The sequence below is a fragment of the Rattus norvegicus genome, chromosome 9 (genome assembly GCF_021556685.1).
Source record: "Rattus norvegicus strain SHRSP/BbbUtx chromosome 9, alternate assembly SHRSP_T2T, whole genome shotgun sequence".
In the NCBI taxonomy this organism is placed as follows: domain Eukaryota; kingdom Metazoa; phylum Chordata; class Mammalia; order Rodentia; family Muridae; genus Rattus; species Rattus norvegicus.
In genome coordinates this window covers 104,035,131-104,061,230 of record NC_141542.1, presented here as the reverse complement: position 1 = coordinate 104,061,230, position 26,100 = coordinate 104,035,131, and the positions used below count along the sequence as shown (strand labels likewise).

At 45.2% G+C, this 26,100-nt stretch overlaps 1 protein-coding gene and 1 pseudogene across 2 annotated transcripts in view; one reads left to right on the top strand and one right to left on the bottom strand.

The window, feature by feature from the left end:
- Trpm8 (transient receptor potential cation channel, subfamily M, member 8) overlaps nt 1-26,100 on the bottom strand; it is an 86,231-nt gene that overhangs the window by 54,140 nt on the left and 5,991 nt on the right. For both annotated transcript variants that reach the window (NM_134371.3, XM_087564679.1), the window contains 7 exon segments: nt 3,596-3,663; nt 4,796-4,970; nt 7,921-8,093; nt 9,917-10,094; nt 10,899-11,055; nt 15,231-15,304; nt 19,142-19,263. In NM_134371.3, coding sequence (NP_599198.2) covers nt 3,596-3,663; nt 4,796-4,970; nt 7,921-8,093; nt 9,917-10,094; nt 10,899-11,055; nt 15,231-15,304; nt 19,142-19,258 — 942 coding nt within the window. In that variant the 5' untranslated portion in view covers nt 19,259-19,263.
- Nucleotides 19,320-21,679, top strand: LOC148003835 (large ribosomal subunit protein eL39-like; annotated as a pseudogene).

The window sequence follows — 26,100 nt, the reverse complement described above, 5'->3', positions numbered from 1 at the left end:
AAGTTTCAGAGAAAGAGAAGACGTGCAGCCATCTCCAAGTTCACCTCTCTCCTTCTCTCTGATCTCTCTCCAGCTCTACTATCTGACACCACTCTCTCTATTCTTTCTTATTTATTTTAGTTCTTTGGGAATATCACACAATGCATTTTGATTCTGGCCACGCCTTCCATGAGCTCCTCCCACATCATTCCGACCAATAAGTGGGCAGCAAAGGCTCTTGGAAACATCACATCATCATCAACATCACCACCACCACCACCACCACCACCACCACCACCACCACCACCATCACTACCACCCAGGGCCAGGAATGGGTTACCTTTTGGGGCGTTGCTGGCCAGTGAGGTTCCAAAGACTCCCCAAACACTACAGAGTATTATCCTTGACAATAAGAGCCTGTTGCTCATCCACATGAGTCACATGGTAATGAGACGGAGAAATCAAGCTAATACTGACCTGGAAACCTCGTCTCAACTGACTAGCATTCACAGTGCAGGAAAGTGCTATGCACTTCCAGAGTAGAAAAGTAATCCTCAGTCTTACCCAGCTGTGAAACCTGTGAGTTACAACAGCCACTGGCCAGGCAAGACATGCCCACTGGTACAATAGAGATATGAATGTCATGGAAATAACCAATCTCTTTCTGATTGGATTTAAGGCTCACTCTGCAAGATAAAACCTATGCCCAGAACTGGTGATAGGATCAGGAACCTGTGTCAAGACACTCAGGCCGTGCGGGAGAACCTATAACTGTCACTCTGCTAAGTGGGCATAGAACTGAACTGACATTCAGAGACGTATTACCATGCCCATAGATTAGTGCACTGGTCAACCGGTATCAGAGAAGCTTCTTTCTATAGTAGATGACGATCAACACAGAGAAACACAACTGTGCAAAGTGGAGAGTGACAGACTGCAGAATGCTCAGCCCTAAGTGGGACATCTATTCCAGGCCCCCTCTGCACCTCCTCTTTAGATGGCTCCCTTTTCAGCATTTGTCTGGTGGCTATTTCACACTGATAAAACAATGGTCAATTTCAGTTGTTCCCTGAAATTTCTTTTAAAATATTTTTCTTTGAAAAGCTCCTGAATGGCTTTAAACTAAACAAGCAAAAACCCAGCAGTCCCAATAGCGGCTCTTATAGTATCTCATAAGTATCTGTTGAATTAATAAATGAAAGGCCATTGATGCATAAAAGAACAGACAGTGAGTGTTCATCTATGATTCCAGGTCATTTTGCCAGCAAGGGCTGGAAACTGTGCTGCTGCACTTGAGTTCCTGGGGCAGAGAAGGTGACGGTGTGCAGGTCTGTTTATCCTAACTCCAGTTTTAAACGAAAATCAGGAAGGGGGAGGTGGGCATAGAAATAATTAAGAAAAGAGTTGATTGTTATTTTCACAGAAGTTCTTATTCCTATAGCAAAAAAGAAAAACCCCTCTGTAAGGCAATGTATCCATGCATTCATTAACTACAATGTATCCATTAACTACTCTGTATCCATTAACTACAATGTATCCATTTGTGCATTAACTACAATGTATCTATGTGCCCATTAACTACTCTGTATCCATTAACTACAATGTATCCACGTGTCCATTAACTACAATGCAGTCTTGCTGATGCTCATCTCTTTGGAGCCAGAGGCCTGAATTTAGTGCAACAGTAGCAGGTGCAACAGTAACATCAAAAGCACGGTCCTGAGTGTCACCGGTGCAGAACCATTCAGGCACTCCATGCTGGCAGCATCACCTGGCAGTGAGATTCCTGCACATGGAGTCCAGGATCCCCAGGAGTTATTTATTCCACTCTAGATGCATCTCCCAACTCTGCAGCTGAGGAGCAACCTGTGTCCAGTAAAGGAATGGCGCATGGTGGGAAAATATTTCCTACTCACTTCCATAAAGAGTGAGTATATATATATACTTCCATATAGTATAGGCGACAAAGTCAAGAAAGTCATGAATATAGCTTTCAAGAATTCGGGACATCATCAAGAGACCAGATCTGTAACACTGAGAAAAAGGAACTGCAATTAAAGCTTAAAACACAGAAAAGCTATCCAGTGGAATTTATAGCAAAAAGTCCAGTCGGGAATAGAAGGACCATCCAAACACAAGAAGTATTTTAGAACTTAAATACATATGGCAGGGGGCGGGGGTGGGGTGGGGATCTTTCCACAATGTAATATAGTTAAAATGGTAACACAAAAAAGCGCCATCTCAAGTTTCCAGGAAAAGATGCCAATTCACAAAAGTAATCCCATTGGAGGTATCAGTGGACTCAGGGGAAACACCAAGTCAGAAAAGCATAGAATGACATATGTCAAGCCCTGAAAGTTAAAACAAACAAACAAAAACTGCCAAACAGATTAGCATACTAAGCTGAATAGATGGTTATCACTCATCCTATACCAAAATCAAAGAAAAATGGATCAGAGACCTTAATACATGACCAGAAACGTTGAACCAAGGCAGAAGAACCTAGGAAGAACACTTCAAGATATAGAAGCAAGCACCTTCCAGGAAGGATCCCAGTGGGTCAGAAAACAGCAACAGGGATTGAGGCCTGGAGTTGCATGAAATAAGAAAACTCCTCCACAGCGAAGAAAACAGTCCGCAGAGGGAAGACACAGCTACCAGAACGGGAGAGCAAGCTTTGCCAGCCCTACCTACAGCTAATGGGGTATTAATATCTAGAATCTATAGACGCCAAAAATCAAGTACCAAAACCCCAAATTATATAGTCATCAAATGAGCAACTAAATTCAACAGATTGGTCCTCAAAACAAGAACTGCCAAGGGTCAAAGAATTATAAAATTACGTTTAACATTCTTGGCTATCTCATCCCCATCAGACTGACTAACATCAAGGAATAATGCAAGAAAATGCTGGTGAGGTGCCAAGGAAAAATGACCCTGATGTGCTTCTGATTGGAATTTAAATTAGCTCAGTGGTTATAGGAATAAGCATAGAGGTGCCTCAAAATAGAAATAGAAAAACCATAAGACCCAGCCTACCACTCATGAGTATACACCAGAAAGGAATCTAAGTCAGCTGACACGAGAGATTCTAGCTCCCTCATGCTCTCCCATGTTCACTATGAAACTGTCCACAATAGCTAAGAGTCACAGACAGACTAGCTGCCTGATAGGTGGATGGATAAAGTGCTGGCTATAACAATGGAGTTTTAGTCAGCTATAAATGAAGCCTTGTCATCTGTAGGGAAATGGATGGCACTGTAGATAATAGTGTTAAATAAGAAAAGACAATCATACTTCCTCTTGTATGGAGAATCTAGAGTACACACACACACACACACACACACACACACACACACACACACACACGCCATGAAGGGAGAAGAGACTGTGTGGCAGAAGGAAAGAAACTATAGAAATGGGGAGAGAGAGTAGTGGACTGAGCATGAGAAAAGTACAGGCTGTCCGTGTATGAAAAGCTCACAGTGTGTTTTATTTTATATAGTAACTGTAAATTTAGTTTTAAAAGATCAGATAAAGCCAAAAGACTGGGGGGAGGGTACATCTATTGAGTAATCTGTAGACCAGCCTTTCAGAAAACCAAGCCAGAACTCACTTTCAAAGTTTCTCTTCCACCTCCCTGGGCAAAACACACGATGGGGATCTTACCACCATAGTTGGAATCTGTAAAACAAAGAAGAAAGTGAGTTTGGACTCCATCTTAAGGACAAGGTGTGGCAGGAGGTGGGAGGAGCATCTGCTCTGAGAGCTCAAGTCGTGGGTCATAGCTACTTGAATTTGACCTTGATCTTGAGGAATGAATTGCTGTGCACCAGAACTGTGTGATGTACAATGTTGCAATTTGTTGCCGCTTTTGAAAATGCTGAAGTTGGTGCTTCATTAACATTTGTGGGGCGGGAGAGATGGCTTAGCAGTTGATAGCACTGACTGCTCTTCCAGCGGTCCGGAGTTCAAATCCCAGCAACCACATGGTGACTCACAACCATCTGTAATGGGATCTGATGCTCTTTTCTGGAGTGTCTGAAGACAGCGACAGTGTAGTCATACATAAAATAAATAAATAAATAAATCTTTAAAAACATTTGTGGAGTTGATTACAGTGGGTTGAAGTTTTCTCATATTCTCTTCCTCATTTGTGTAATTCTGTGCTTTCTTAAGTGGATGACAAATTTGCATAATGAGGCATTCTCTCAGTGGAGTTTAGTGCATCTATAAATAACTTCTTTAGGGAAAACAATTGAGAATGTCCTGTGAGTCACTCTGTCACTCAGTCACAGGGCAACTTCTCTCCAAAACAAGACACCCTTTAGCACCCTTCAGTCCACAGGAAGGGAAGACACCTGTGGTTTATCAGGCAAAATCTTGCACTCAGTTTCTGCAAAACCAACATTTTAGGTAAATCTCTCCTGGTAGTCCATAGAAACTAAAGCATTAAATAACCTTTCAATTGTGACATTAGTAAGATGGCTTCTTACCTAACCCTACCTAAATGCTTTGCTTCTTAAATCCGTATTTTTCCCTTAGGGGCTTCACTTGTTCTAAATGCTACTAGAAGAAAAGCCAGCAGGCTTCCTAAACTGGTATGAAAGTACAAGAAGTTATCTGTCACTGCCCTCAGCATGCTGAAGGACGTATGTCAGTGACTTTGCAGCAGAAGCCCTCTGGGGATGCTGAAGAAAGGGGAAATCTTAATTTCTCTCTCACAGTGAAGACATTCAATCAAGAGGGCTAGCAGTGCAGCACTAGCTGTCGCCACAACAGCTCATGGCTGGCCTCTGGGTCCCTAAATGCTGACCTTGACTGGTGCGCTCAGAGATGTACTTCTCCAGCTGATTCCGAAGTTTGGCTTCCACTGTGGGGTGTCCATGACAACCGTTGTCCACAAGCAGCAGGTGGGTATGATTGTTGTCCAGGATGTAGAGAGGATCTCTCATGAAGTCATCCATGATATATTGAGCTGAAAAATGTCCCTGTGAGGCACAGGGATACTTGTCTTTGAGATACAGGCGGACAGTGTTATGACCCTACTGAAGTCAGAGAACGCGTGTTTGTTATAGGCTTCCCCTAGTGACTGAACCTGACAAAGAACATCAAAGTTCAGGCAGAAAAGGTATGATAACAGACAGCCTAGGACAGACAGCAAAAAATGCTCTCTTTTCTTCATGTGTGTATAATGCTCTCATGACTCAAGAATATAATAATGACTAAAGAATTAAAAAAGAAACAGATGGCGGGAGACAAAATACTCAGAAATGAATCTACAGTGCACATAGCGCTTTGGACAGTGGTCTTGGTTCAGTTTAGCCGAGTTTCTGTTCTACCCACAAGTGCTACATGAGCCCAGTGAGCGCATATCAGAAGATGTGGCCAACGAGATTATCATGAACAGTTAATTTCATACAGGAGATTAAACACCATAACCCATGGAAATGAATACTAGAGAAACCAGAAAGCCCACCACAACACCTAAGAGTTTACTGCAAAACCATATTGTGATGGTTTGCATATGCTTGGTCCAGGGAGTGGCACTATTAGAAGGTGTGGCCTTGTTGGAGAAAGTGTATCACTGCGGGGTGGGCTTGGAGACCCTCCCCCTAGCTGCCTGAGGATGCTTAGTCTATTCCTGGCTTCCTTTGGGTGAAAATGTAGAACTCAGCTCCTCCTGCACCATGCCTGTCTGGATGCTGCCATGCTTCTGCCTTGATGATAATGGACTGAACCTCTGAACCTGTAAGCCAGCCCCAATTAAATGTTGTCCTTATTAGAGTTATGTTGGTCATGGTGTCTGTTCACAGCAATAAAACCCTAACTAAGACACACATCATCCACTAAAGATTGACATCAGAGACATGAAAGGAATAAAAACTAACAGTACAATTTAAGCCTCTGAAAACTATGGTTCCTACAGAAATGAAGGCTGCAGAATGCAAGAGGAGAATGGAAATTATACTTAATTCTAAGAGTCGGGGTTTGTTGTCATGGAGATTCAATGTGCATTTAGTTATTTTTCTATGCATGCTTGTCTGTGTTTCGTAATTCCTTATTTATAATTACAAGCATTTCCATGGTACATAAACATCTCAGAAGTAGTATTTTCCTACCTCCATGGTTAGCCCTTATTTTTGTATGGGAATGTGTCTGGACTTCCTTCTGTAGCAATATTACTAGATTCTGATACCTAATAATAAATACCTAGTTTCAGGTATTGCTGGATATTTAGACTCATGTCAATTCTTGGCTATTACAGAAATATTTTAATGAATATATTGCCCCAATATTAAATTCTCTATGGATGAATTTTATGACTGTAATTGTTGGGACTTTCCCCACAAATAAATTTTATCCTCCTGACACATTTCTAAATGGTCTTCTGGGAAGAACACAAAGTTGACTCCTAGGTTCCTTGTGCCCCTTTTAAATCTTAAAAATGGCAAAAAAAATGATTTTTAAAACCAGCTCTCTTAACATTTACCATCTAAATGTCTACTGAGCCACAGACAGAGGAAAATGTACATTAAATTTCGATTTCTGAACATCCAGCCCGAACCTTCTGAACTGGGAAGTTTCTCGCTGTTTCTAAAACACCACACTTGACTTATAGGACAGTAGACATCATATGTCTCCAGTACATTCTGTACAAGATTTGAGAGAGGCCTGCTACTCTCTAAATCAGTTCTTAAGAAACACTTGGTGGTGTGGATTTGAATTCCCAAGAATCTGGCACAACAATGTAAGATTATGCCTGCCAGTGAACTCTTTTTTTTTTCTTTTTTTTTTTTTTTTTTGGTTCTTTTTTTCGGAGCTGGGGACCGAACCCAGGGCCTTGCGCTTCCTAGGTAAGCGCTCTACCACTGAGCTAAATCCCCAGCCCCTTGCCGGTGAACTCTTTTGAGATGGTTTTGGATCTTAGTTATAAAAACAATGGGTCCAAATCTAACCTGAGTTTTCTGGGGACAGATTTTAATAACAAAATACCTCATGGTTACCCCAAGCTTTGGAGTCCCTTAAGTATCTGTAGGTTGATGATGTCATTATGCAAGTGAAGGCAGCCAAGATAAAAACAAGGCCTGTCATTGGACGAGAAGGAAGGGAGGTAGGAACAGAGGTTTTAGAAGGAGGGAAAAGCAGGAGAGAAGGAGCTGGGTGGCAGATGGTAAGATTCTTCTCTGCACATAGATACAGGTTGTTACAACTATTTTTAAGGAATAGGTGTGTACAGAATTTTGTGTTGTCTAGATGGGCAAATTATATCTTATCAATTGGATTCGAGGTTATTGTGTGGTGAGCTCTTTCATGTGGCAACTGGGCCTGCCACGGAATTGGGATGTGTATTCCTGGTGTGGGAACTAGATGGGTAGAGAGATTGCTGCCTGGGTCAGAGCGTACTTGGGGGCAGCATGGGGTCGCTGAGATAAATTAGCACTCGTTCCAATGGCCCAATAGAGCCAGAACTAGTGAGAGTGCGGACATGTGGGAACCGTTCCACCCTTTTTTATTTTTTACCACAACAAGTATCCCCATGACAACCCTTATGTTTTAATTGCCAAGGTAAAAATGCTGTTCTTATAAGGCAGGCTTTCCATGATCTGGCTCCATCAAAGAGCCCCAGCCCTCAGGCCAAGCCCAGTGGTTCTCAAGACCAGGCTCACAATCCCTTTGGGTGGGGCGATCAAACAATTCCTTCACAGGAGTCACTTATCAGATAGCCTACATATCACATGTCTACACTACGATCCCTAACAGTAGCAAAACCACAGTTATGAAGAAGCCACAACCTTTTATGATTGGGGACGACCATGACATGAGGAACGGTATGAAAGGGTCGCGGCGGTGGGAAGGTTGAGAACCACTGCCACAGCTACTGCCCTAGTCTCCCCCCCGCCCCTCGTGACCATGCAGAGCTCCCTGGCTCACCCGTACCTCATCATCACAATTCCTGATGAGGGTGTCCCTGTTGGAGACCATGCCCCAGGCCGCTATGCCGATGGCCACGATGTTCTCTTCCGAGTTCCTGCTGATGGTGTTATCTCTCACCACCTCACCTATGTACTTCATCAGCCCGTAATGAGTGCCTCCGGTAAGAATCCATGCCCCTGTGGAGGAGAGAGGAGAAACAGAACTCCAGCTCATACTGGGTAAGGTTTTTGTCCTGTGCTTGCAGACTCCTGTGAAAGCCTTCCTACCATGAGCCCTGGGGTGCTACAGGACAAGTGTAGGTCAGAGTATAACTTTCAAGAGTCAGTTCTCGGGCTGGGGATTTAGCTCAGCGGTAGAGCGCTTGCCTAGGAAGCGCAAGGCCCTGGGTTCGGTCCCCAGCTCCGGGGGGGGGGGGGGGGGGGGGAGAAGTTCTTTGTTCTTAGGGGCTGGGGATTTGGCTCAGTGGTAGAGCGCTTGCCTAGGAAGCGCAAGGCCCTGGGTTCGGTCCCCAGCTCCGAAAAAAAGAACAAAAAAAAAAAAAAAAAAAAAAAAGAGTCAGTTCTCTCCTCCCATCATGTGGGTTCCAGGGATCAAACCCTGATTCTTAGGCTTGACAACAAGCACCTTTATGTGCTGAGCCATCTTGCTGGCCCCAGTGCCGGGGACTTTTGTGTATTTTCTTCTCTCATATTCCCAGGGTCTACAACAACCCTGGGCGTACACTGGAACATTCATATCTAAGATAAAGTGTGTTTCCTCAGCTCTGTCAGTCAATGAATCTCTGCAAAAGAAGTTCCAAGAATAGTGAGTTCAGATAAGCCAGCTCACGAGAAAGGCATCAATCAAACCTAAGTTGAGATGCGATCTACAAAGCTACTGCTGTGTGCGTGGTTGTTGAAGTGCGAAGCCAGACAAAGGCTGAGACCTAGTGCTGATGTAAGGAAACTGGAAAGATCTGAAAAGTTAGGGGAATTTGGAATCCAGATGGAAAATATGTTTCTTACTTAGAAAACTCGTTATTAAAGGGCACAATAGACTATTATACTATAGTCTCAGTATAAAATGCCCTCAGTCAGAAAATTGCACTGAAATAGACGTGCAGGTACATCCCCCTCTTAGGAGATGCATGCCAGTGAACTTGGCTAAGAGCCATGATGTCTGCAGCCTGCACTCAAATCATCTTGCCCCAAGCCCTAGTCTACGAATATTCACAAAACAAGAGAGGACAAATGTGGTAAGTGCGGGCCATCAGTCAGTCTAGATGTGAGCATTTATGTTCATCGTGTTACTCTCGAAACATTTCTGTAAGGCTCGAAAGTGTTTCAAAGGCAAAAAGAGAGAAGGCACGAAGTTAAGTATATGAAGTCAAAGCCAGCATTATCTGGTCATGCACCCACACAGTGCTCATAGCCTATCCTGTACCCTCTGCTTCCAAAAGTACATCAATGATCTCTGAGATTAAAGATGCATCTCATTGAAACACCCTTTTTGATTTAATAGAATCTTCTGGGTAAAATTTTATATGTGTAAATAATTAAATTAAAATACTGGGAGGCTTTTATTTTTTAAATCAAGGCAACACCTGAGTGAGAGCTACTCTGTGAATCTGTCAGCCAAAGCATCTTGTCTTTCACATCCATCTGAGAATTATATTTATAATAAAAAACCTACATTTCTTCGGGGCTAGAGAGATAGCTCAGCCATTATGAGGGTGTATTGCTCTTGCAGAAGACCTGGATCCCAACCCCAATTCCCAAATGGCTGCTCACAACTTCCTGTATCTCCAGCTCCAGGAGGAACCAAGCCCTTTCCCAGCTTCTGAAGTTACCTGTAGTCACGTGCACATACCCACATATAATTATATTTAATTATATGCACATATACACATACTTCTAGGAGCATCTGGATTCTGTGGTAAAATGGCATGTGGAAACTTTGTCTCCAGCACCCAAGATGCAGTGCAGAATGACCCTCGAGTATGCGCTCAATTCCTGCGTACCTTTAGACTGAGCGATGTAGATCAGCCGACTGAAGATTTTGCGCATGCGTGGCTTCAAAGCAAAGTTTTTGGCTCCACCCGTCACTGAGATGACCAGGTTGGGTGTTTTGAGGTGCCAGTGCTGGGTCAGCAGTTCGTAGAGGGTTTCAGAGTCCGTGTCACAGGATAAGCGTAAGTACTGTGGGGACAGGATAAAAGCACCAGGTTTGTGTACTCTGCTCCTGAGATGTTGGGTGGCTGCCTGCTCCTAGGGCACGGGATAGGGTGTTCTAGGCAGGGCCTCACAGGAAAATGGAAGGAAGATGTGAGGGAAGGGAGATCCTGGAAGATTCCACAAACCAGATAGCAAACCTACAATTCCACCTGGCCTTTGAGTTATTGGAAGCAGAGTAGGCAAGAGATGGTGAAAGGGTCCTCAAACAGCCATCCTGGCACACGTGGATGAGCCAAGGAAGAGATGGACAGGGCTATAGGGAGATTCACTGATCCATGCAAATGGAGCTGGGCGTGCTCAGGGACTGCCAAGTCAGGGCTTGGGGATGTATGGGGTCAAAGTCTGGGCATCCAGCCTGTGGATTGAACTGTCACTGAAACACTTGGAGAAGACCAGTTTCTAATGGAAAGACCCTTGTAAAACTCATGAATATGGAGAAATGTCACCCTGATTGGAGCTACGGTATATCCTCAGGATCGCTGTCTCAAACTAAAGAGACCACTCACAAAAAAAACGCTCTTCTATCCTCTGAAAGTTAAGCTCAACAGATGTCACAGGGACCCATGGCATGTTTACGATCCCACCCTTCATTGCTGAGTTCTCTGACCGAACATAAATAGTCTTTTGGCTTTCACGACTTGTTTTTTCTTTCTATGATTGCTGATAGTTATTACCCATCTCTCTCCCGCCACGTTACTGGACAACTCAAGGTAACTCAGGCAGCCCAAGCTCTTATCACGTATATGAAAGGAGAACACGGTTGCTTACCTTGCCTTTCTTCCCCAGAGTCTCAAACTGAATGTCCCCAAAGGCGTCTGTTGGAAACTCCTTGGTGTGTTTTTTGTAGTTCCACTTCTCATTTTGGTTGATCTGGGTGCCTTCGATATGCTGGCTCTGGGCATAACCACACTTGCATATGCTCTCCCTGAGCAAACCATGTTCATGGGAAGCAACAGATTTCCATCTATTTAGATGGCTTATCACATCTTAGGATTAAACAATGCACTATTAACTTCAGTCAACACAGGTCAAAAACTCAACCATGGCCTCGTTTTCCCAGACTGTTCCCTCGCCTTGGTTGGTTGTCTGGAAACTAGTTTGATGTTTTGTTCCCACTGCTAATTATGTTTGCCAACAAGCTTACCCTGTGCTGGAAGCAGAGAGAGGTGAAGAGAGCCCTGCCCTCATGGAGCCCATTGGCTGTGTTAGAAGTCATGAAGCTGGTAAGGAATGGAGCTCAGGGGTGTGGGAACCATTGACTCAGCTTCTCACATGGGTCCTCGCTATCTCATTGGAACCCAGGAACATGCAGGCATCGTGCCTCAGAGTCAGCCTCATCAGATGCCCAGCAAGTGATGCTATTCTGGGTGCACATAAACTCTTCTTCCTCAATGGGGGAGACATTGTCCCTTCGAAGGGCCCAAAGTTCTCCAGAGCTTAGAAGCCACCCTTCTTTACTGGTTCGGAGACTTTGGGGCAATAACTGTGAGAACCAGACAAGGAAAACTGCAATAGTGGATATCAGCTCCCCCTATTGGAAGTACAGCAGAAATCCATGTTAACTGTCCATTTATGGACATATATGCAGAACAGGAAGTAGAAGGAGGATAAAGAGATACACATGAAGTGGACAAGCCTCTCCTCCCCTCCTTCCATAATACTCTGCAACTGTTCAACGCGTGTCTAAGGACGCTGCTTATGATGAAATAAAATCTGCACCATCCCAAGCTGAGTCTAGGCAATTTCCCGCCCTCACATTACTCAGCATCTCCTGGGAGTGGCTAAGTACAAACCTGGCGAAGAACATGAAAGGACCAAGCAAATGGTTCCTTGCTCCTGGCAAAGTCCCTCCCCTGCCAGGCTTGCCGTGAGGGCTGGAAATGACACAAGGCATCAAGTGAGTCTGGTGCACAGTGCATGCTCTGCCAAGGAGACCTTCAGCTCAAGGTGGTGCATGCATGCAAGTTTAGGAACACTGAAGGACTAACAACCAAAAAGAAGTAAAGTTTCTGCAAACACAGCCCATGTTGGACCAGTACAACAATTCAGAAGGACAGAACAAGGGAACAATGGAGTTAGACAATATCATATGCTACCAAATGGCTGACCAAAAGCTCAATGTCCTATTGTATGCCCTTTGCCCAGGCTAGGATTAATGTCTCCATTCTCACAATAAAGACCATGACCCAAGATGTGGGCCTACTCCAAGATATGGAAACAGTATAAAAGATTCACTCACTTTAGCATCTTTGTGGCCTGCACACTCAGTCAACCATGCAAGATGATACTGTAGCAAAAACTCCCACAACAGGCTGAGCCACATAAAGATATATCAATTGAGAAAATCTTGTTAAGGTTGTTTCTGGCTGGATTCTTTACTTTATATTCTCTATTCAAAAATATAATGACATCTAGCAAGCACTGTGTGAGTAGAGGAGCACACAGGGATGGCATTGACCAGTCTTCTGGTAAATAATTTATATCTGCAAGCATCCGCAACGATTTGTGTCAAGTAGATATTTTAGTTTTCCTTCTGAGACACAAGGATGCATAGACACAGCTGCCATGGAGCAGAGGAAGCTCTGTGCTTCAAGGTCTTCCTCACTGTCGAGTTTGTCTGGCATATTGCAAAATGTAGGGCGAGTCCTAAGACTGCTGTCTGGCAGTAGGTCATGTTTTCATTTATAGGTGGTGAGGGTGAAGTGTGTTCCTGCGAATCCTTCTAAATGCTCAACCAGAAGAAGTTCACAGCTCAGTAGGCAAGTGTCATGACCACTCCAGAAGAAAAGAATGTATGGTCAAGTCAAACCTGCCTATTTCTACTGCCAGGAAGCTGTGGCCTCAGCTACATTCCAGGGGCCCAGAGGTTCTCTGTTAAGAGCCCTCCATGTGAGGTACAGAGGTCAGGATAGCCACCAAAGCCACCCAAGGGAGAGACTATCATGAGGAATAAAAACCTCTCCTCAGGAGTCTTCAGCAGCAGCTGCTCTCATCCAGGAAACTGTTGCTCTCAAATTTCTCAGGAAATGCAACCTCTTAAAGCCCCCTACTAGGGAGCACACACTTGACCTGGGTCCCGACAAGACTGTCCTTCCTCCCCAGCACCAACATTGCATGAAGGTGACCTTGTCTATGCACATTGTTGTCCCACAGTCAACAGGGACAGTATCAACATTGGTGTCCCTCTCTTAGAAATTTGGAAACAAAGTCAGAATTAGGGCCAGAGGATCTGTTCTCCTCTCCCTTCAGACCATACAACCAAGTGCTGCCAGTACCAAGGAAGAAGGAAGTTGGTACAGAGAGGAGCAGCAATGAGAGTAGAGAGGAATTCCTGAGTCCCCACAAATCAAGTCACAGAGCTTCTAACTATACAAGAGACCCAACCACTGCCTGTCATTAGGTGGCATTCCTGTCTCCCCATAGCAAGTCTCCTCTTTTCGATTCAACTCATAGAACTCTATATCATGGAAACCCCCTAGTTACTGCAGAGTGGGAAAACTGCCATGACTCAAAATACCTGTGGAAACATTTTTCTAATTATAAAAACTCAAGCTACAGACTAGATCCTGTGCCCTCCCCACCAGGATCCTTGCCTTCCATTGCACAGCCCCCAGGGAGCTTCGCTCAACTCAGGCAAGAAGGAAGCGTCTGCTGGGAGGGAGTCATTTCTGCACACCCTCTCTCTTACCAAGTCCCAGGGTACATCCTGAGACAAGGCTGCTCCCCCTGCCACTGCTGCCTGCCAATCCCACTCTCCCTTGGCCATGTCCGCAACCACCCAAGCTCATGGCAGGGTGGCAGATACCCCATTTTTCCTTGCTACAAGGAAAGGCTTGACAGGCTCTTGAGCCCTTGTTCCTGTTAAAGATAGGGGTAACGTCTTAAACGACCTTTTGACCAAGCAAGTTGTCTATCTCCTTTATGGGCTAATTGCCCTCCAAGGACCAATATGCATGACTCATTTAGAAACTAGAGAAGAGGCTTACCAGGAAAGGACTCAGTGGGTAGACACGTGGAGGAGGGGCAGAGATAGCAGTGTAGGGTGTGGGGGTGGGGGAGCTGGGGAGGATGGGAGGCACTGTCACCCTACTTCATATCCTCAGAACAAAAGTTCTATATCCATCTCTATTGTGGTCCTGAACCATGCTTGGCTATTTGCAGTTTAATGAAGAATCATTATAGCCGGAAATTCAGTTCACTGGTGACACAAGCCATATTTCAAAAGATCAGTAGTTACATGCCACTACCATGCTCATAGCACGTAGGAAACAGGGAGTTTTATTGCAAAGAGCTGCAGTTGCAGATACTGGACTTCCTGATTCTACTTAGGACCCAAGAAGTGAAAGTAGATCAGATCCATGGGATTCCCACTTTGAGAGTGTGAGCAGGTAGCTGCTAGGCTACACAGTGTCTCAAAGGTGCCCAGCAGAGGAGAGGTTCCAGCATCTTCCTCCAGGGACCATTCAAGAAACAGACATGCACTAGGGATGGGAGTGAAGGGTTCATCTGGGCTTAGTCCACGTGTAGCAACCCCAGGGTCTCAGCAGGGATCTTTGGCCTATGTCATCTAGTTTGTCAAATAATGGTGAAATAGGGTATCAGTATTTCTTGCCACTTCATTTGAGACCCTTGTCTTATATCACACAGGATCAAATCTGTCATTTTCTCACCAGATCATTGACATTATAAAAGCCCCCCAATGTGTGTTAGGTTCGTGGGGTCCCCCAAACACAGGAGACTTGGGGTAGCAGAGAAACACACAATTAGAAGGGAAGTTCCGAGGACCTCAGCTGGGAAGGAGTGACCCTCAGCAGTGGAGAGCGTATGGCTTTGCTTGCACAGTGTTGTGCCACAGAGTGGACGCCTTCCTAGGCTGTGGCAGTACCACAGGGAATGACATTCACTCTCAGTGACTTTGGCAACTGCTATAGTGCTAACGCTAAAAGACAACAGGGAAGGACAAGGCCAGGGAACAACTACAGGCGTGTCTTGTCAAATCCAAGCTAATCACACACCATCTAAGAGAGAACTCTGTACTAACAGCTGGTGGCGCTCTACTCTGAATCACAGAAGCAAAAGCGGAGAAAAGCTGTGGCTTACATGGCCTTGGAGTCTCTGGTAAAGAAGACGCATTCTCGTTTTTTAAAATTTGCCTGAATAAAATTCACCAAATCCTGTGAAGAGAAAAACACGGAGTAATCTGTTACTCATTTGTTCTCAGACCTGCTGGTATTAACGGATGCTATGCTCTAGCCCTCCTTCAAAGATTGCCATGGCAACCTCTTTGTTTCTTTTACTGTAGTCTGGGTTTACTTTTAATGACACATACATTTAAACTGATTCACTAAATGAAAATGCTTCCAAAAGATGCATAGAATGGTCTTATGTATAAATGGCATACACACAAACACACACACACACACACACACACACACACACACACACACACACACACGTTTTTTAGTCTTCACAGTTATCAGGAAACAAAAGTGTTGGATGATAGTTTGGGATTAGAAAAACTATCTCTGCACATTTCCGTGCCTCTTCCACTCGCTTTTTAAAAAGGTTTTTCCCAAATGCCATCCATTTGAATTCATTCTATGGTGGGCAAAGTGGTTAGGCACAACTGGAAACTACTTGCAACAGTTAGCCAAAACCTTTAGAAGCCAGCAGCCTGTCTCACGTTGGCAGAGACATTTGAAAACAGTATTTTGAAAATACATTCCTCACAGTGAGAGAATTTGCAGCAGCTACGTACCATATGTATTGTGGTCAGAATACAAAAGGACCGTCAATCAGTAAAAACAAAGCAGATAGCCCAATAGGAAAACATCAAGAGACAGAGGAGATAAGAAAAAAAGGGGGCCCACAGGAAAGCCATGGATGCATGGAAAGCTCACCCAGAAGAAGAAGCCATTTTACATGCACCAGGTAGACAAAGCCTAGCCCGACAGTTGGCTGCCATGGAGATGAGGAGGAAGGTGAAGGATTTCACATCTCACATCATCAATGGATGAGAGAGTAAACCGGCACCACTCACGACTACTGCACAGGAAGCCATTTCTCTGAGGACCCATGAAGAGGAGAGCAGTGTCTCACGAGACACCTCTACTCAGTTCATCCATCCTCCGGGATGTCTAGTCCTGATAAAGTGGGGCTGCTAGGGGCTTCCCTTTCCTGAAGGCCCCTGTCAATTGCGGGTCATGGGTGCTGGCAGCTGAAGAACTCAGACACCTTCCAGTACAAGTGGCCTTACAAGATAGACTGGCTCTGAAGCCAGCCCTAAGTTCTTGTCCCCTGCAGCATGGCCAGCACTAGGTATGCACTCCAAAAGGTGCGGGTTCCTCTCCTGGATGGAGTCCACCACGCATCCCCAACTCCTACACTGACAAGTCCACTGGGGACCCTCACTTCCTTCCTTACTCTTTGAACATGAGTGACCCCATCCTTGGTTATCAGGCACTGGGGATCCTTGCCTCCTTCCTTACTCTTTGACCATGAGTGGCCCCATAAATTTTATCAGTCCTCAACTCAAAGCACATTTTTTACAGATAAATCCAGTGTACACATCCAAGTACACTGAATAGTCTTCCGCCCAACACCAAAAGTCAGAAACCCAAGAATCTGCTTCTTTGAGGTTGGATAAGCATAAGCCCATAATAAAGTTCACACAGCAGAACAAAAATAAATTTACAGGTGCAAGTGCATTGGCATGGACCTGTCCCCCAAATAGTAGTGTGGAGCAAAAACTAAAGAACTCACAAAAGAGTGCTGGTAGACACAGCTGCACTTGTTCAAACAGAGGCTCTCTGCTTCCTAGGCTGGAGGTGGTTCTGAGGTAGTCGTGGTGATAGCTTCTGGAAGCTGGGAAGCTACACACCTATGTCTATTCCCCAACAAAACTTAGGGTGAACACTGTTCCTGTGCACCCCTGCATAAGAAGCTTTTGCAACTCTGTGCTGCCCAGCTTTCCCCATAAGAAAGGTCTTCCACTTAGATGACGTTGAGTCCTCCTAATCTGAAGGACAGAACTCCATAGCTGTGCGAAGCACAGAATGATCCTGGAAGGAGGCTGATGGTTTCTTTTTAATGATTTGTTGCCAAAAACCTCCCTCTGAAGATGCACTCTCTGGGAGGTATCTATGCGCTTACGGAGCAAACCAGAACCCCGGAACCTAGAAGTCTCAGCCTTCATCCCACTTCCAAGGACCCCAGTCCCAGAGGCCAGTGGTCCTTTGAGAGAGCCTTCCAGTACTAGGGTTGGGGTCAAAAGAGAATAAGGAGGAGGAGAACGAGAGGAAAGCCTGAGAATTCCAGAGAGGCCCCCATTACCTTTGCTCACTCTGTCACCATACAGCACCAAAATGTCTCTCTACGGTGACTCTCAGTCTTGGGGCTGTACAAGGCCAGGGGGGCTTTCGAGGATGGGCACCTCTTTACGTGCTGAGTCCTGCGTGCTTCTCTCCTCTCCTCCAGCCTTGGGATGTAGGTCTCAGCTGGAGGAAGGCACAGGCTTTTGCTGTTCCCTTTTGTGAGTTTGCTGACAGCTCAGAGACCCACACAATCCACCAGTCTGATCAAAATCATGGCATCTCTGGCCACCCTGACCCTCCTGACACACACTCCGGTTCCTTCTCCTTCTTTATAAAGCTAATTCCTACTCCACCATCAAATGCTGTAGTCAGTAGAAGTTAGACGTCAGATTATGGTGTTCTGACAAATAAAAGCACGTGTCAAGCTTGATAGACAGCTGCTAGGAGAGGGACGCATGTGGCACAGGTAAAATTCAACAGAGATAGCCCCCTGGTATCCAACCAAGCTGTTTCCAATATAAGCCATGGCCTAACAGCAGTGCCAGTGCTGACTCAGAATGAGGAGAGATGGGCCAGAGAAAACAACCCAAGGCAAGAGCACTGCCAAAGAGAACAACTTGAGATGAGAACATGGAGTCACAGCTCAGTCCCAAACTGGGACGGGAGGTTGTGGGAACTATGGTTGTGAAAACAACACTGAAAACATGACCAAAATGCAGAGAATCAATGACTCTAGGCAGCCTGGCCCCAGATAGAGCATCTACAATGTCCCTACACCTAGTGCTTGAGGAGCTAGCCAAGGGACTGGGAAGATTGTAGGAACCAGGTCCAAGATGTCTGCTGCATGATGTCTTCTGAACAGGAGGACAGAGATGGTTTTCCCTTGAACTCTATGGCTGCTTGCCCAGGACCTGCAGAGTCCACACTAATCGACATGTCAACATGGATGGAGGAAAATCTCATAAAGGCCCACCCCTATCCAGAAGAACAACAGGTAGTCAGCTGCTCCTAGGAGAGGGTGATACTAGGGCTGGAGAGATGGCTCAGTGGTTAAGAACACTGACTGCTCTTCCAGAGGTCCTGAGTTCAATTCCTAGTAACCACATGGTGGCTCACAACCATCTGTATTGGGATCTGATGCCCTCTTCTGGTGTGTGAAGACAGTGATAATGTGTACCCACATTCATAAAATTAAGATTTTTTTAAAAGGGTAGTACTAATTATATCCAATAAGCTACATACACACACACACACAGACACACAGACACACAGACACACACACACACACACACACACACACACACACACACACACACCAATATAGAAGAAGATGTTATAAATTCAGTAGGGTGTTTCTGGGAGGGCCAAACATGGGAGGAGTTAGATGGGGAAGAGGGACGAGAGATGATTCTACTACAACTATACTATACTCATGAAATCTTCAAATTTCACCAGAAAAAAAAAACAATGATTAAAGAAACATAGTGTTTAAATTTCCCTAATGATATATTAAGATGATAGTTATCTTTAACGAGAAATGCTTGAAATACAGTACAGCAGTGAACATGCTTCTATGTTCTACAGAAAGAGCTGGTAAAACAAATACTACCCAGGACACAAGAGATTATCTTTTTAAAGATGGCAGATTGGTCACCCAATAACCCTAGCTGTGACAAGGTGACCTCAGTGTGGACTTACACTTTCACTGTAGGACACGTCTGTGCTCCGAGACACGCTGGAGTACAGGGTCCGGGTGCTGCCCAGAGTTCCATTTCTGCGGCTCCTCATGCTGAGCCTGGCTCCCTCGAAGGACATCTTGCCTGCAGAGATTTGAGGACAAGCAGGTTACAGGCAGTAAAAGGGCTTCCCTGGAAGCATGCACCCTGGAGTCCCTTCCTGCCACTCTCCTGTCTTTGGCATGTGCCTCACTCAACAGTATCACCGTACCCTGCACCTATAACCTCTCATCTTCTGAGACATGTCATGCACATTCTGTGGCACATGTGGAGGTCAGAGGCCAGCTCCTGAGTATAGGTTCTTTCCTTCCACAATACATTCCAAGAACTGAACCTAGGTCTTCAGGCTTGCATGGCAAGGACTCTCGTTTGCTGAGCCAGCTTGCTGGCCTCTGACTGGCATCAGGTGTCAGCCAGATCATGGCCACCAAGTGGAGGAAGGACCCTGGCTCTGATTCAGTCAAGCAAGGCCTTAAGGTGGCATGCCCCAGGTCTCCCTGAGACTCTGAAGCTATGTGTGAGTCCCAGGGACACTGGGTGCCTCTCACCAGTGTGGGCATCAGGAAGCTTGACTGTCCTGAGGCGAGTCTTACCATCCTCGCTGTTCTCACCTGGGGACACTCATCTATGCTGACAGAGGTCCATTCCCTCATGTCTCCTAAAGTCTCACCTGCATTCTATCTATGCTCCAGACTAAGGCCCACTAACCATACCACGTGACCCATAAATGCAGCGACTGGACATTTCCACAGCAAACTCGCCATCCTTCTTCTAGACCCTCATTCCTCATTGCTTTCTCCTTGGGACCACTGAATCCTAGACTGCCCTCTTTCTCCTGAGTTTCTGCAATTGCGACAGTAGCCACCCAGGAGCCCTGCTGCCTCCCTATCCTGACTTCGCCTTCCTTTCCCTCTGCACCCTGTTCCTCCCGTGGCCCCTCCTTTCCCATTTGCATCCCTACCCTCTGTCTGGAACCCTCTTCCCCAGATTCCCTCTATCTGGTCATCCCTGCTCACCTTCCAGGGCTCCGCTCACAAGCCCTTCCTTGGGGCTTATGTTCCATAAAGCCCAGGCTGGGGTAATGTGCTCATGTGTTCTTGGAGTGCCTTCTACCCTGAACCAAGCCATCACAAGATAAATTTATTGATCTTCCTGGCCCTTATTGGCTCACTTAGGTCAAAGCCATGCCTGTTCTGTTCCCTACTAGACATCTAAAACCTGGCAATGTGCCAGAAGTATACTCATATACACATTCATTAGCTGAGTCAGTTGAGTGAATCAGGACTCCCTCACAAATCCTGCAGGACAACCTCCATGTCACCTCTTGTAACCTCTGGGTGTAGAGCTGTTTCTAGCACACAGAGTTGACCCACAGCTCTGGGCCCTTGACGTCTCCACCCAAGATCAATGTTTCCAGGCGCATCACAAACTCTCCTGAGCCACAGATATTAGGAGCTCCCCTAGAACCCAGGCAGAGTATGCAGCCCAAACTGGTTAAAGCGCTAAGTGCGTCCTTTACTTCTCCCCCCCAGGCATTTCAAAGAGCACACGGAGTATTAATTGGTACTTCCCATACATTACTACAAAACCGCAAATCAATCCTGTGACGTATTTGAGGTGCCTCCCATACAGAAAATTGCTTCTGAGCGGGAAACAGATGGTCAGGGAGCAATTTCATTTGCTCTGCACCGAGAAACTTTATTGCCCTGCAAATGAAAAAGTGTGTCTATTGCTTTCCACTCTCCACCAAACTAGAACCCAGGACGCCATGGAAGCCGTGCGCTTGGCAGGCCTCCCTCATTTTTCTTTTCAGGCATTTGTCTCTAAACCTCATCTGAGGTCAACTGACAGTCCAGGTCATTTGAACCCAGGCACTTTTTATGATGTCTTGTGTAACACATGGTGCAGGTGCACATGTTTAATGATCCTCTAGACATATTTCTGGTGTGAAAAAAATAAAATAAATGTTTGGAAGGAGAGATAGAAGGCCCCAAAGAAAAGACTGGAAGGGAGCTCCCAGGGAAAGGGAGAGGGGCTTAGAAGAGAAGGCCTGAGGGGAAGCCCCTGAAAGGGAAAGAAAATTAAATGCATCCAAAGGAGGGAGACCTGGAGAGACTAACCAAAACCAGAAAGGCCAGGAAGGAGAGAGAATCAATCAGTGTCTGCAGAGAGCTTTTGGGGGCCCACTTTTGGAAACTTGGCAAGAATTTGACATCAGGCCAGGACAAAAGGAGTAAGCTCAATGTGGGAACCTGACTTTGGCCTCGGGCTCAGGACATAGTTTCTGAGTCCTTCTGAGTCCTTTCCTTTCCCTCCGCCATCTTGAGCACTATGCTTTCTCGCCGTGTCGTCTCACAAGACTTTCAGAATCAAGCGATTCCTGTCAAAGAAATAAGAGCAAAACCATCCTATTCCTCGGTGGATTTAGATGAAAACTGGCAATAATATCAGGCACAGCTCTAAGAGAAAACACTGGAGGAGAACGAAGCTGGATCTGTAAGGATTCACACAATGGCAAGACTGAATTGTGGTCATTGATCAATCCTACCAGATGGATTTCAACATTTAACCTGGAGACTTGCTTGTGTCTAAATAAGGGTGTTTTGTCCAGTAATGAAATTTAAAACCTTTCAAAAAAAAGGAAATAGTTTCAAATTAAGAACATTTACGTTTGAGTTAATAAGAAGCTCAGAGCAGGCTCAGCGGAGGCCCGGAGGCCTGTGTGGCATTCCTTTTGTCTCGATCATCCTGACCAGCCTCTAGAAAGGTGTTTATGGGATTTTCTTTATTGCCTTGCTTATGACCCAGACCTGATCTTATTAGTCTGCATGTACTTAAAGTGGTATAAAAGCAGACCAGAAAATAATAAACGCGCTTCAGCCTCAGAACTGACTGGGGTCATGCTACAGTGTTGTCTTTTTTTCTTTTTATTCCTCACTCCTGGCCTGGAGGACCTGTTGACTGACTGAGCTGGTTTGGTCAAGTGTCTACACCCAAATGCTCAACCACACCCAATAATCCGGAGCCTGCTAGAAAAATGGGTCAAGGACTGAAATCTAAATCCATTACAGGGAATACAGTCTCTAATTAACACAAATATTGTTCAGTCTTTCTGTAAATACACAGGAAGAGTTCATCAACAACAAGGAACAGGCCTGGATTTGAGGACGGCGGTATTATGTGTAGAGAAGAGGGCAGACACCCTCAGACAATGGGGGTGAACAATGCGGTTCAGTTCCTGCCAAGTCATTGGTGAAAACATAGCAAGCTTACATCTCACAATCAGCACAGCAAACTTTGAAAATGACCTCAGTTGGCTTGAGGGAGTCCAGATAAAAGAATTAGAAATAAATTTAACAGTTAGACTGGTCAGATTCCTTCAGTAACACATTCCCTGGTGGCTTGGGTACATTCCAGTGGATGGCCCTACACCCATGAACGTATTGGCAAATGCTGTACAGTGGGAGTTTTTAAAAGTACATTAAGTCAGGAGGGAGCAGAGATGGGGGCGGGGGAGGATGTTGGAATACTTGGAGAAGACAGAGTGAGGTGGATTCAATGAAAACATATTATATGCATGAAAATCTCAAACAATAAAAGGTGTTATCCCAGGAGCTGAAGAGAGGGCACTGTCGGTAAGGTACTCACATCCCAAGTGTGAAGACCTGAGGTTAGGTCCTGAGAAGCCACATTAAAAAGCCGGCCGTGGTGGTGTGCATCAGTAGTCCCACCAAGAGCAAGATACCCGTGGCAGAGACAGGCAGATCTTTGGCCAAGTTCCAGGACAGGGAGACCTTGTCTCAAACAGAAGGTAAAAGGTGGCTAAGGGTTGGCACAGATTGCTTTCTGACATTCACATGTGTGCACAGGTACACTCGCATGTATGTGAGTCTACTTGTACACACACACACACACACACACACACACACACATACACACACACAGAGAGAGAGAGAGAGAGAGAGAGAGAGAGAGAGAGAGAGAGATACACTTGGAAGATGTCCAATACTGAGTTATTTGCCTCAGGGAGAAATGGGATCAACGTACTTTTCCATCGCCAGGAAACCGTTTCTCCCAGAATAGGCAACTGATGGGCATGACAGGAGTTGTCTTGACAATGGCTAGGGCTTCTTGAAAGTAGGAAAAGAGCAAGATGACAATAACAAAAAAAATCACTTGGATTTTGGGCTTGTGCTTAAATCCTACCCATGTGACCTCGAAGGAAAGCTCCCAGACACAGCTCCCTGTTTCAGGGAAGTGAGGTAACATGCTTGCTGTCAAGGCCACTATCAAAGGTATCACATGTAACATTCCAAAACACATGGATGCAGATCCACCAGGTGCTAGCCATGCTGTGTGACCAGAGGGGGGCTAGGCTTGGCTTTAATTCTAGCCTTTAACTTTTTATGTTTTCCCAAATTATACACATCATGTATGTCACTGGAGAACGTCTTTAATGGAAAGGAAGTCATCTTGGTTCTGGGTAAGATGACCTCTGACATTAGCTGTATTCCTCTCCTAGGAGACAGGGGATGACAGAGTGAAAACAGCCACACAAAGGTCCTGTCCCCAGAGCAAAGGGAGAGGAAGGCAGAGCCAGGGGAGAGAAGGCCATGATGGATCTGCTTGCCCTAAGGAGGTGGTATCAAGTGTGGATCTTGGGGAAGACAACTAACAGATAGTGGGAGACCAAAGTCCAGGGTAAATATCAGAATATAATACTATTAACAATAACAACAGAGAGACCAGAAGGCACTTCAAGGGTAGATGGGAGCAATGAGAAATTGGAGACAAGATGATCAAGGAGAACCGTGAGTCTGTCCAAGAATCTCACTTAGCAGCCAGAAATGTGACTTGGAGAGTCCCCTCAGAGATCCCTCTCCACATTAACAGGAGCAGAGCAGCCTTAATTGGGTTTTGTATTTGTGGGTCAGTTTCTTTACATCGGATACAGATGCAAGCAGATGGAGCCCTTGGTCCTCTCTGCCCATTCTGATCATAGGAGTGCACAGCTGACCAGAGGAACCTCTGTGGTCTTGTCTCTTGGAGTAGAAAGGGAGCTGTTGTTTCACTCAAGAAAAAATAGATTATAGATGGTTTATTGCCAAATATAAACCTGATGCATTTGTTTATGCCAGCCTGCCCTACAACTTGGAACTAAACCTTCATAGAGAACTTGAAAGACAGGTGCCATAACCACAGGTTCTAATACAGTACAACACAGCATGGCATGATATTCTCATGCTATCTGATTTGCAAGCTTTTTGAGGAATCACCAGAAATGCTATTTTGGATGCCGTTTCTTTCAATAAGGGGTACTGACATTCTACCATTCAGTAGTCTTCTTGAAATATGTTTCAAGTCCAGGGCTTCTTGATTAATCTACCGTTCCACATGAGTGTGGCTCTCTAAATCATCAGACTCTGGGTAGCAGCAGGACAATGAAGACAAGAAAAAATGGCAGACACTGCCTGATGTGGGCCAACCCATCGAGATGACCACCATGAATAAGACTCCACTAGACAAATGGCGTGGAATTATGTCCTGCAAGGCTGAGTGGTGATTTTTGATAAGGATAATTTCATGCAATTCATGAAGGCTGCTCTGTATGCTTTTCTACTTCTAAAACATCATAGAGGTAGGAGCAGGAGAGATGGCTCACAGGCTCAAAGTGCCTGCTGTCTTTTCCTAAGGACCAGGGTCATAGCCATTTGTAACTCCAATTCCAGAAGAATCTGATGGCCTCTTCCAACCTCCAAGAGCAATGCACAAGTACATTCATTCAGGTGTACACACACACACACACACACACACACACACACACACACACACACACACAAACAAATAAAAGTAACTTTTTTAAAAAAAAAGTCATGAATATAGGAATGAAACATGAACAGTCTGGTGTCCTCTACTCCTAGGATTCAGAAGTTCATAGAGAAATGGAAGACATACTTTCCCATAACAATGAAAACCATGTGTGGAGAGGGCATCAGATAAACACATTGAAGAAACATCTGCTAATCAAGCTTAACAATGGAGGGAGAAAGAGCTACCATGATACAGAAAGTACCCTAAGCAAGGGCTTGTGGGACTGAATAAAAACAAGGCTGAGGCTGGACTCCCTAATAACCAGCAACTAACACACCCTCTCACGTCTCTGTCTCTTCATCACTGAGGCTGTGCCCAGCCCATGGGTTTACTGAGAGAACTAAAAAAGACAATGTCTTTGCATCAGACTAGTATGGTGTTTGAATGGCAACAGTGCCGGAGCTCTATCATTCCTGCTAAACTAGTGTTGGGACCTTGTGAGAACAGGGAAAGTGACATATGAGGGGAAGTAAGGTGTTAGGACGGTTGTCATTACATTGGTTGTTGAGAAAACCTAATTAGATTTGCATCCTAAAGGCCCAGAAGCAGAGGGGAGTACATGCAAAAGAGCTGGTAAGATAGGGGAGGGTTCTGTGAGCAAGAGGTGATGGGAATGGGGGCATCACTCATTAGACAAGGAAGAAAGTGGCTGTTGGCAGGAGTTGGCTCCTTGAGAGATGTTAGGCTGAGCTAACTATTGCCAACAGAAACAGAAAGCAACCTACATTCTCACCGTGTACCACTAACTGGCTTCTAAAAAGAAGGTTAGTGTTTCTGTCTGCCAGTTACCATGACACTCGTCACCCTACTTTATACTACAATGCCAAACTTCATCTGCCTTCAGCCCAACTTTTGATTAAGTTCTTCTTTTTGTTACAGGTTTTTACCTTTGAGGAAAAATAATATCATCCTATTTAGTGGCCATCTCTGCATCTTATACTCTCATAGGTGGCCCTCTTGGCTTTATGGCAGGCCTGGCCCTTCCTCCCTGACATGTGTAACCTGGACTCATCCATCAGCATCAGAAAAACACCATGGAGAAGATTTCAA